This window comes from Callorhinchus milii, unplaced genomic scaffold, assembly GCF_018977255.1.
Source record: "Callorhinchus milii isolate IMCB2004 unplaced genomic scaffold, IMCB_Cmil_1.0 Scaffold2, whole genome shotgun sequence".
Lineage (NCBI taxonomy): Eukaryota > Metazoa > Chordata > Chondrichthyes > Chimaeriformes > Callorhinchidae > Callorhinchus > Callorhinchus milii.
The window spans coordinates 113,992,719-114,005,275 of NW_024704743.1; the positions used below are offsets into that span (position 1 = coordinate 113,992,719).

The 12,557-nt window shown below is 41.6% G+C and overlaps 1 protein-coding gene across 6 annotated transcripts in view; it reads left to right on the plus strand.

The window, feature by feature from the left end:
- Positions 1–12,557, plus strand: part of ncoa2 (nuclear receptor coactivator 2) — a 154,507-nt gene that overhangs the window by 127,378 nt on the left and 14,572 nt on the right. For all 6 annotated transcript variants that reach the window (XM_007886931.2, XM_042332452.1, XM_042332453.1 and 3 more), the window contains 4 exons: positions 2,253–2,456; positions 9,055–9,276; positions 9,444–9,573; positions 10,626–10,800. In XM_007886931.2, the coding sequence (XP_007885122.1) occupies positions 2,253–2,456; positions 9,055–9,276; positions 9,444–9,573; positions 10,626–10,800 (731 nt within the window). The remainder of the gene's footprint in view (positions 1–2,252; positions 2,457–9,054; positions 9,277–9,443; positions 9,574–10,625; positions 10,801–12,557) is intronic.

Here is a 12,557-nt window from a genome sequence, read left to right on the forward strand (position 1 = left end):
CAAGAACTAATAAAATTAGTTCATTCCAGACCTATGTTTATGTACTCTACACATATATAATCTACACACACACATGCATATAATATATATATATATAGAAATACACTATTATGTGTGTGTAGATTATATATGTGTAGATATACATGTGGGGTAACGACAACAAAATTACATTTGTTTAGTGCCATTCACGTTGGAAGGATGTCCCAAGGCGCCGGACAATCAGTGTTTCGAACCCGAGCTGGGGATCGGGTTGGGTGGAGGGCACTGGGGGAAGGAGGGTGACCAAGTGCATGGTTGAAGAGGAGGGTCTTGAAGGAAGCAAGGGAGGGGCCGAGGCGAAGGGACTGCGGGTTGGAGTTCCAGAGGGTGGAGGCAAGAGTGTGTGAAGCCCCGCCAACCAATGTTAGGGCGGGCGAGATGGGAATAGTGAAGCAGGCTGATGCCTGCTGAGCGGAGGGAGTGGTCAGGTTGGTAGGGGGTTAGGAGGTCACAGAGATAGGGTGAGCAAGGCCATGGGGGATTTGAAAGTGAAGACCAGGATCTTGAACTGTATGCTCTGTGTGTTGGGAAGCCAGTGGAGTCAAGATGGGGGTGATCGGGTCGTGGAGCTTGGTGCGGGAGAGGATACGGGCTGCAGAGTTCTGGATAATTTGCAGCCTGTGGAGGGAGGAGTTGGGGAGGTCAACAAGCAGGGAGTTTGCTTAGTCGAGCCAGAATGTTATGGATGTGTGTACGAGAGTTTCGGCGGCCTGTGTTGTGAGACAATGGTGCAGCCGGGTGATGTTGTGGAGGTGGAGAAAGGCGGAGCGGTTCATGGCACAGATGTAGGGTATGAAGGACAGTTGAGGGTTGAACAGGACCCCGAAATTCCGTATTGGCTCTGTGAGATGTAGGGTGCATCCAGGCAGGGATTTGCTCTCAGCAACAGAGGTATGGAGGGGTTGATGGGAGCCAAGCAGGAGGGCCTCGGTCTTGTTGACATTCAACTGCAGGAATTTAGCTCTCATCCAGGACTTGATGCCCGACAAGCAGTCTGTGAGGACAGCAGTGGTCCTGGAGTCAAGGGTGGGGCAGAGAGGCAGAGTTGGTTGTCATCTGCATACATGTGGAAGTTGTCTACATCCCATGTCTGCGGATGATGTCACCAAAAGGAAGCATATAGATGTTGAAAAGTAGAGGGCCAAGGGCAGAGACCTACCTGAGGGACACCATACGTGACGGTGCAGGGGCTTGAGATGAAGCCGTTAGTGGCAACAAAGTGGAGACGGTGGGAGGTGTAGGATTCAAACCAGACAAGGGCAGGTCTGTGAAGGTAATGAAGAAATGACTCTGGTCTGGAGACCCAGCTCCACTGTTAACATTCAAGGTGCATTTAGCCATTCTGATTTGCAGAAGATGTCACACCTGTTCCAGGAAAGCTATTTTTAATTGATGTTTATTTCCCATTAATTTCGCTTTTTATCTTCTGCTCCGATGCTTTTATGGGCTAACCTAAATATTTTTTCTGTTGAAGAAACACTAGCTGCAATTTTTGGATTGAGAGTAAAATGTGTTTCTTTACTAATTGGTTCATCCTTGGGGACAAGTATTCTAATTAGCATCTAGTGTTTCATGATTAGTTCTGGACCTGGATCTATATTTACTATATGTCCCTACACCTCTGGAACTCCTTCCCCCTGCACCTCTGTGTCATCCCTCTGTCTTTAAATCCTGCCTAAAAACCTCCTATAGTTATCGCCTATAGTTATCTCTCTCTCTCCCTTAGTCAGCACTCAAATCCATCATTGTTAACCTCTCTTGAGACGTTATCTAAAGTGATGGGTATACAAATGCAAGTTATTACTGTCAAATTTCTGTTGTTTCTCCAGCTAAGAGAACTTGACATGCTTGGCCTTGGTAAATCAGATAACTTCTCATCTGCTGCACCAAACCACAAGTTAACTGAGTTTGAAACTTAATTGAGTTTTTTGTAGTAAAGGGCATACTGGTTAGATTATTTTGATTATCTCCCAGATATGCTGGGGCCTGGGACATTCCATCATAGTAAAGATCTGGCAAATACTCATTCTGCTCAGTGGATGTGAGTCTAATGCTTCCTGAAAGCTAATCTGGAATTCAGCTTCTTGATGTAGTCCTTTTTCCTCCATGTAGGAAGAGTAGTTTTTTTAAAACAAAAAAAACCCATGACTGTAATTTTTACTTCAGTATTGGCTAATGCATGTTTATTTTCCTTTTTTCAATTCCAATTGTAGCTTTCAGTAACACTCGAGGTGTGCAACCAGCCAGACAACAGCAACAAGGTCGAAATGTACCAATGGAAATGCACGTGCAGGCTCAGACAAGCCCAGGATCTTTCCCACCAATGCGAAACAGTGGCCCCTACTCAGTAATGCCACAGCAACTGTTGAGTAATCAGACGATGATGGGAAGTCCAGGAAACTTAGGAGCAAGTGCAGGTACGTTCCATCAGTAGCAGCAAGATAACGTGACCTTTGTGCTGTTTGTTTTCACTTTATTTGTCTGTTTACTGCAAGAGTACAATGCATTATGGCCAAGCCCCACTGTCTCCCCATCACCGAATGGATCGACTTCAAGATCTTCACACTCTTGTTCAAATCCATTCGCTCCCTGGCATCTCCCTATCTCTCCGACCAACTCACCCCCCAATCCACCAGCCAGCGCCTCCACTCGACTGACACCGGCCTCCTGCTCATCGCTCGCACCCTCCGCCCCACCATCGGAGGTCGTGCTTTCAGCCACTACGCCCCAAAACTCTGGAACACTCTCCCTCAGTTCCCCCGCTGGCCCCTCTCTCCCCTCTTTCAAGTCCCGCTTGAAAACTTTCCTCTTGGACTGTGCTTACGGCTACCTCCCGCCTCCCCCCGCCGGCTCAGAGTCAGGCTACGCCACTGTTAAGCGCTCTGAGACCTTGCCCTGCATAGAAGGCACTATATAAGTGCAAGGTATTGTTCTTGTATTCAAGGTAACATGACCTAAAGGAAAACTACTTGTTTTATGCAAAAAACATTATTGTTGAATAACCAAAACAAACATAGGAAAACATTTTTTAAGTAAATGCTGTTGTACATTAAATGAAATATTTTGAATGTATAATTTTGCCACATTTCTTTCCTTCGCTTTCTCCTCTACCAAAGGTAACAGACTCTTGGGTTGCATTTCATGGGTGCTACATGCTATCTGGCAACGTGGCCAAATGATCATTCTTAATGTGTAAACCTGGAGAGTGAATTTTAATCACTATCACAAATGATTTTGATCATCGAGTGCGTCATAATGGAGATTGATCCTATTCTTATTCAGTATCCATGCATTTCCCAGGAGGGGTCACTGGATAGTGATTTGGCTGAGATTGTCCAACTGTGCGTACAGTGGGAATTGATTGTGTGACCTGCTTGTCATGGCTTTACCCACTTGGTCATCAGGAAACTTGAAAGATATTTCATTCGGACATTTAACCAGTAGCATGATTTCAAATGTTACAAGCCTTTCACAGACCTATAATCCTCTCATTCCTGGTAATAAAATTATCTTATAAAATGGAGGAACAGGCTCGAGGGGCTGAATAGTCTGTCCCTGTTGCTGCGTTTCTATGTAATGGTACAACATCTCCCAGGGCTGTAATGGGAACATATATTGTGACAGTTGTGTGTCCCACCAATTTTTATTTCATGTTCTTATTCATATGAGTTTCTGACCTCTGTGTGCTATTGAACAGATTATATAAATGTATATAATCCACAGAATGAAATGCCACAGAATGAAAATCATAGAACAAATCCCCCTAGTTTGATTTTGCTTGTCTGCTTGCACTCTGAGATGTATAATGTGGAGCAGAGAGAGAGAGCCTAGAAAGGGTATTTTGACACTGGACTGCCAGTATTAATACATGAAAGTTGCATGAAAAAGTCTGATCTTAAGTTCGTCATATTTAGATATTTTGCTTTGATCAGTCTACATCTGTTTTGTGATTTTTATGTACAACATAGATAATAATAATAATCCTTGCATTTGATGTAGCACCTTATCACGTCTTCAAGACGTCTCAAAGTGCTTCGCAGAATATACTGTAAAGTGCAGTGATTGTGTATTTTATGGGCGAAACGCGGCAGCCAGTTGCGCACAGCAATGTCCCACAACCAGTTATGGAGTGAGTGACCAAATTATTATTTATTTAAAAATTATTTGAAATTGTTAAATGATGTGTATAATTATGAATTGGTCTGCTCCTCGTAAGGCAATGCAGTTGTGCTAGAATTTTTTTTTATTAGTTGTTTTGTAATCAGACAGTTTGACCAAATCAGAGGGCTATTCAACTGGATTGTAGTGATTCATTTTCATGTTGTATTGTTTAAACCAGCTTTGTTTCTATCGTGGGAGGGATTCAGATGAAGATTAATCTTATCCATTCCTGGAATACCAATATTCCATCCTATTCCATCCGGCAAATGGATTTCAATGTGGATAAGTGTGAGGTGATACACTTAGGTAGGAAAAATGTTAGGAGGCAATATAGACTTGGTAGCTCAATCTTAAGGGGGGTGAACGTACAGAGAGATCTGGGTGTTCAAGAAAGCGAATCATTAAAGGTAGCGGGGCAGGTAGATAAGGCAGTAAAAAAGGCATTTGGTGTACTGAGCTTTATTAGTAGGGGCATAGAGTATAAGAGTAGGGAGGTTATGGTTAATCTATACAAAACACTGGTTAGGCCTCAGCTGGAGTACTGCGTTCAGTTCTGGGCACCTTACTTCAGGAAGGACATTAAGGCACTGGAAAGGGTGCAGAGGAGATTCACGAGAATGATACCAGGAATGGGGAACCTTAGCTATGAGGACAGGCTGGAGAAGTTAGGACTTTTCCCATTAGAGCAGAGAAGGTTATGCGGGGACCTGATAGAGGTCTTCAAGATCATGAAAGGTTTCGACAGGCTGGATAAGGAAAAGCTGTTTCTGCTGGTAGGTGTGTCTGTGACCCATGGTCACAGTCTTAAGATATCTACCAAAAGAAGCAGAAGGGCGGTTAGAAGAATTTTTTTCACTCAGCGAGTTGTTCGAATTTGGAATGATCTGCCTGAAAGGGAAGTGAAGTCCGATTCGATAACAGCTTTTAAGAGAGAACTGGATAGATATCTGGGGAAGACGGCTTTGCAGCGTTATGGGGAGAATGCTGGTGATTGGGGTTAGTGAAAGTGACTTGCTCTGTCAAAGAGCCGGCACAGACTCGATGGGCCGAATGGCCTCCTTCTGTGCCGTAACATTCTATGAATCTATGAATTACAACATTAAGCAGTTTCTTAAATAAGTTGGGTATCATGGCTACCACCTTCCAGGTGTTAATTGCCCTCTATGTGAATAAATGCTCCATGGTGTCCTAAAATAGCCCTTCACAATTGAACTTGTGCCATCTTGTTCTGTTGCTTTGATGTACACTTGAACTATCCTGCTTGACCCATCTCCTTCAATGGTTACCCCTCCCACTCTCAGTCACCTGCAGAAAGAATGTGAATTGATTGTGTGACTTTCTTGTCTTAGCTTTTCATGTTTTTACCCTCATTGCCATTGGGAAACTCGTACCTCAAGTGTCTTTACTCAGTTCCCCCCCTTTTCTTCATCGACATACTTCCTCTTGACATCATCTGCAGACATGAGGTCAACTTCCACAGATGACATGCAGATGACACCCAAATCTACTTTTTTTTCCCCCCCTCTAGTCACAATCCCAAGTTCACTGATGTTTTGTCAGCCTGCCTGTCGGATATTAAAGCCTGGATGAGCACTAATTGACTGCAGGTTAAAGTGGACATGCCCATCACCCCAATCCTCAGGTTCCACCTGCTTCCTGTTTTGAAACCGATTGATGTTTATGTTCCTTACCATCGCAGAAGTCCCTTCACACCCTAACACCTTCCTGCTCTTCTGACCTGCTCACACCCCACTTCTCCACCTCTTTCTCTCAGCTGATACAGGCTTACTGCGTGATCTCCTACCCCTTCTGTGGCACAATTGGTGATCATGCCTTCAGCCACTGCACCCCTAATTTCAGGAACTCCCTGCCTGAATCCTTTCACCTTGCCCTATCTATCTTTAAATCCGCCTGAGGACCTACCTCGTCGACTACACTTTTGGTCACCCTCCTCCCATGTCCAGTGTCCAACCATGCCACTGTACATTGTTCCATAACTTAGCCTCCTTGGAAATCAGTATGTAAATACAAGTTATTGTAGACTTTCTCTCTTATTCAGCATTGTAATGCATCTCTAAGGTCTTTCTGAGATTGTTTGCAAAGCTGCACAGCTGTGACTTATTTTGTCAGTTCTGACAACTCATTCTGCTGTAATTGGGCTTGCTGTCCATTCTATCCTCTGTGTTGTCTCGAACATCTGGGCACCTCCCTTGTATCACAGTGATTAAAACTCCAGAAAATGATCAGACCACAGCCAAAGAACTTGAGCATGACCTCCAGGGATCTATCTGATTTAGTGTTCTAATCCAGCATCCTGGTTGCATGTTTATTGCTGTTTTACACAGTTTGGTAACAGTGAGTCAATTGACACCCACGTGAATTTCAGCTTCCTGCTTGATAAATTTTATTCCATCCATGTGTCTCCTACTTTCACTTCCTGTTTGCAGAACCATGCATTAATCCTCATTGAACTTAATTTGTCAGGAACGGGCTAGGGTGCATATCCTGTCATGCTCTTTGTAAGATCTTGGCTACGTTATTTCATTCCATAATATTTACAAGCTTGGAGTCATCTACAAATTTAACTGCCTTGCATTGAATCTGTAGATACTAGTAATTTATTAAAACTGGGAATTAAAATAAGACCAGAGTACTGAAGATTTTCTCATAATTGTAAATTCCAAATAGGTGATGTAATCTTGGTTACTCGTCTCTTGATATAGCTGCTCATCACGTCGTTGAGACGACTCAGAATATATTATAAAGTGTATTGACTGCAAGCGAAACGCAGCAGTCAATTGTGCACAGAAGTGGGAAGCTGTGGGCATCACTTGGGCCGGGCCGCTCACCGGGGAGGGGCGATGGTGTGCACTAGGAGAGTTGGGCCAGCAGGGGGCTGTCTATACACAGACCACAGAAATTTTTGGCTCGTAGAAATTTTTAAAATAATTTGTTTTGGGCCCTGTCCGACTCGGTTTCATTTCAAGCCAGAGGTTTACTGTATATGAAAGGAGTTTGAAGTGGTATGGGCATAGAGCAGGGCAGTAGGTTTGAAAGAAAAGCTTGCTCTGAGAGCCTGTGCAGGTTCGATGGGATAAATAAGCCCTATTCCGCTCTACAAATTTCTGATTCTTTACTGTTACAAAGTCTAGATTGATGTATACATGAATTTATTAACATTAAATCCTGAGATCATACATAATCATTTTGCTGAATCACTGATCCCTCTTTTAGATTCTAGTGCATTAATTATTTTCTATTCATCCACAACAAACCATATTTGCCCCCCATCAGCCCAGCAAAATGATCAAAATTCTTTCCATGTGCATTAATTGCATACTGATACTTGAGAGGTTTGGAGAAAGCCAGAACACCCAGTATTTGTGGGCCAATATGCTACACTTGCTCACTGTTGTATGTTGACTCAAAAAATAGTAAGTGTCATAAAACGTATGACCTGAAGTGTGACTAACCATAGCTGTCTGTTCCTGTTCTTCTCTTCCATTGATTGAGTGCAACAAGATTGTGATTATTTGTCACTAAACTTCACAGTATGTCCTATGAAGTGCTGTAGGACGTCCAACCGACATGAAATGACATACCAAAACAGAAGCATTATTATTAAATGCTAAAACTTGTGCAAAAAGTATCTGAAAAATAGGCAGGGAGTAGAATTGTAGATGATGTAAATCCTACAGCCAGGTTTCAGCACTCTTTAGAGTCAGTCGGTTGTAAGTTCAAGCATCACATCATGACTTTGAAATCAGATCCAGACTAACCTCTCGTCCAATTCTGTGCTGCATTGTCAGAGGTGGGATATTCAGATTCAAACATTAAACTGAAGTCCTGTGTGCTTGTTTAGATGGATATTAAAAATCCAATAATCAAGAAGAGAAAGGAGTTTTTCCCCAATTCCTTAGCCAACAATCCCCAGATACAATTGGTAATTCACTTCATGGCTGTTTGTGGGAGATTGCTGTGCATAAATTTGGCTGGCGTGTTTACCTACAAAACAGTTACTGCACTACGGTATATCCTGTAAACCAGCTTTAAAACTGATCAATTCATAAGACCATTATCTTTAATTAATTCACTGGAAGTGTGTAGTTGTTAGGTAATGATTGTGATCATTTACGTGTTTCTTTGATCGCAATGGAAGGAGGATTTCCCCAGTTTAGGGTAGACCGTAATAAATTAGTTTGTGACAAACATCGGAAAATTCCTCCAGTAATTTCCTTCCACCGTACTACAGCTAAAAAGGTGAGAAAAATGTACAAAGCTAGTTGTATTGACGCTTTACTGTCATAGTTTGGCCTTGACAGCAGTTACAATTTAAACATTAATTACAACGCATTATGACTTCCATTTTAATCAGCTTGTTGTTAGTTCTTGGTAGTTTGTGTTTAATTCATTTGGAAAGAAAGCATTGACGTAGTTGATAGCAAAAGTGATTCACTTCCTGAGGAAGGAAGTTAGGGGTTGTCCAAACTCCTCAGCACCTGTTACTAGTACATAAAGCAGCACTTCCTTTCAGCAAGTTTTTATAGTAATACAGCATACAGGAGCGATGGCTTGCAAGTTCACAGATATTCATACTCAGCCTTACAGCATCTGAACTGTCGACTGCCAGAAGAAAATAATTGAGATTAATGTTTATTTAAGAAAAAGAAGCTTCACAGTTGCCTTCGCTGTGTTTGCAATATGGCATCAGTTATAAATAAATGGATGAAAAAGGAAGTTGTGGAAGAAGGATAACAGTTCTTAGTTTTTATATATGAATGAAAACAGTTTGAAAACGAGAAGAATGATTTCCAAGTGCTGCGCCTTCATTCAACATAAATTACTTCTTTCTAGGAATGATCAGTAATATGGGAAGTGGAACCCCTCGATCCAGTATGGCTTCAGGAGAATGGGGTTCATCAAGCTCTGCTGTAAACACCACAGGTAACACCGTTTCTAACGCATTAAGTAGGTCAACCTTGCAAGGAGGAATCATGTGTAGTCCTACACCTGGTATGCCTATGAGACCGAACAGCCAACCTGGACAGAGGCCGATGCTTCAGTCACAAATGATGGGTAAGTTGCAACATTTTTATTTCTTGTGTATACTTCTGTAATTATTGCTTTTGTGACTAATGCCCTTTCACAGTTTATCCAGGGTATACTCTGCACATTATGGTGATTATTTAAACTTTTAATGAATACTTTCTAAAAGAAATATGACTTTGTTTTGTACCAATTAGGACCATCGGATATTGAGATGGGTATGGGAGGTCCTCCGTACAGTCAGCAGCAAGCTCCACCAAACCAAACAGCACCTTGGCCTGACAGTATAATGCCTATAGAACAGGGACCTTTTGTCAATCAAAACCGGTACGTTACACCGTTATAAGATATTATTTGTAAGATTTGTCTGAGTAAAGTGTGCATTGATTATATTAACCCTTACATTTTATATGGTGCCTTATCATTGAAAGTCTCAAAAGTGCTTCACCTGATTTCCTGTAAAGTACAGTGACTATATTTTGTAGGTGAATGTAGCAGCCTATTTGCACTCAGCAATATCCCATAAATAGCCATGAAATAATTGACCTATTTTGACTGGGGGATTATTGGCCAGGGCACCAGGAGAAACTCCCTTTTTGAGTAATCCATGGGATCTTTAACATCTACCTTAACAGGTAGATGAACCTCACTTTAACAATCTCATCTGAAGGATGTCACTTCTGACACTGCTGCACTCTCCCAACACTGAATCGATGTGTCAGCCAAGACTGTTCGCTCACTGTCTCGTGGACCACAACCTTCTGACTCCAAAGTGAGAGAGAGGGCTGCCAGCTGAATCAGCAGTCATTAGTATAAGCGCAAATATCAAGCATTTTGCCATCAAATCCCAAAGATGTGATATTATTGTACTCGTTCAGAATAGAATTTTTAAAATCTTGTATTGTAATATTTATAATCATCACTAATATTGTGGAAATTTTATCAGTACTGTCAAATAACATTGCTCAGACTCCCCATTAAACTCTTATGTTATGTGGGACTATACATAATCTCATTTTGTTCCAGATGTCACCCACCCAATCTGTGATATTGCTCCCCTGTAGATATTTGCCGAAGGTCTGCTCACCACCAGTCACCTCACTCTGTCGTGCCGCCAACAGTTTCTAAGAAAGGAAAACTGGAGGCGGGATGAGACAAAGCAATATTGTGTAAATTAACAGATGGTGTTTTAATTGCTGCACACAACTTCAGATATAGTTAATCTGTTTTAGAATTGTCTGAAGAATTTAAACTTTTTGCACAATATTTTTATTTCAAAACCTGTTCGAAAAGGTATCGTAGTATTCATAATTGAGCAATGGAGTGTTTTCTTCCTTGAACGTATTTTTAACACCATTATGCTTTAATTTTGTTTATAGGAGGCAATCGTACAGCAGTTCTCAGGATGAACTGCTTTGTTCATCTATTCCAATGGAAACTGCGAATGACGAAGGCACGCTTCTGGATCAGCTGCGCTCAGCACTGAAAAATATTGATGAACTTGGTCTAGAGGAAATTGATCGAGCCTTAGGAATCCCTGAACTGGTAAACCAGGTAAATATTCACATATGGCTGAAGATTCTGAGGCCAGGAAGATTGTTTCAGTTTTAAGAATAGTGGTACTATAAGGTAGGTATAAAAAAATCCCATTAGAGAATGGCAATCCCCTATGATAGGATTTCAGACCTCCAATATGGAGCATGCTGTTGCATTTCTTGATCTGTACTTTACATCAGCAAACATTCTCTGTGTTTCATAAATATTGCCTGTTCCCTTCAGCATAGGATTCCATTTGTCAACCAACAGCCGTCACTTGGAATAAAACATTTTGAGTAGCATCAAATGAGTCATTTGATTTAGTGATTGCAGCTACAGTAAATTTCCTAATCTGAATTCCGTATTCTGTTCTGAGATTGGTAAATCCAATGTGATATGCATTTTTTTAAAAGGTTATCAATGCTGTTTGGATTATGCCTACCTAGTGGTAGATAAAAAACTATAAAATTGATGGAGGGATAAACCTGAATTTTGATGGAATATTGAGAAACACAGGTTGCTGCTCTCATCTTTTCCTTTCTATAATTTTTTTATATGCTGGAACTCAGTTCCATGTCCCATCCCCCCCCACCTCCACCACAGTATCTTGAATCACTTTGCTAGTGCCTGACCCATGATTAGGAGAGTTCGCAACCTTTTTGATGGGACTTAAACAGCTCCTTGCCCAACATTCATGCTTTCATTGAGATAGCAATTAGAAGTGAGAATCATCTCTGAGTCTCTTCAAACTCAGGGAAGCGTGAGCGAGCTGGTGTGCCCAACCAATGGTCAGTTGATATTTGCTAACTCTGGTATTGAACCCGAGTCTGTCTTGATCAGCATGGCTCAGTGGCGCAGCTCATGGTGCAATTTGCATATTTAATAATCATCCTTGCATTTTATACCTCGCGCCTTATTACGTCTTCGAGACGTCTCAAAGCGCTTAAAGGAATATACTGTAAGTGAATTGACTGTATTTTGTGGGTAAAACACGGCAGCCAATTGCACACAGCAGTGTCCACAAACAGTTGTGGACTGAGTGACCACATTTTTTATTTTTTTGAAGGATTATTACCCCCGAAAAAGCGATCTGCCAATGACTAATTGGGTTCCTACTTACTTCTAGGTAAACAGAGGCGTGTGGAGTAAAGAAACTTGCCTGATGTTTCGCCCTGCCCGGGAATCGAATCCAGGTCCTCTCGCTTGCGAGGCGAGTGCTTTAACCACTAAGATACAGGACTCCACAAGATTCTAAAAGAAGTTAGAAGCAAAACAAACAAATCGTCTATTTTGGTTATTAATTGTTGCATTAAATGGTCCATTTGACTTGCCAAGAATAATTAAAAGCTGGAAATGTGATTTAAAAACCTTTTTAAAGCTTTTGAAATTTATCAACCAGATTTAGGCATTATGAATTGCTGCACGACTTGAACTTCAAATTATAAAATAACTTCAGGATTATTCAGGGTGTACATGTGCTGTAATGCCTTATATTCTCTCAGCTTGGGCCCAGCAATTTAGAGTGAAGCAATAAGATCTAATGGTTTAATAAGAATTCTATTATTTATACTAAAAAAGTGCCAATGGGCCCCATTGCCAGGATAAAACCTAATTGCACTGAATACAGATGAACCCTGTTATAATACTATGATAGAGCTTTGACTTACTTCGAGCATAGGTCTTCTTCGCTAACAAAATTTGGCACACCCGGCTGGCTTCCAGGACTGTTTAATTGGTCTCCCCCGTAGCAGACTTGCTGATGTCACCTCCTGTAC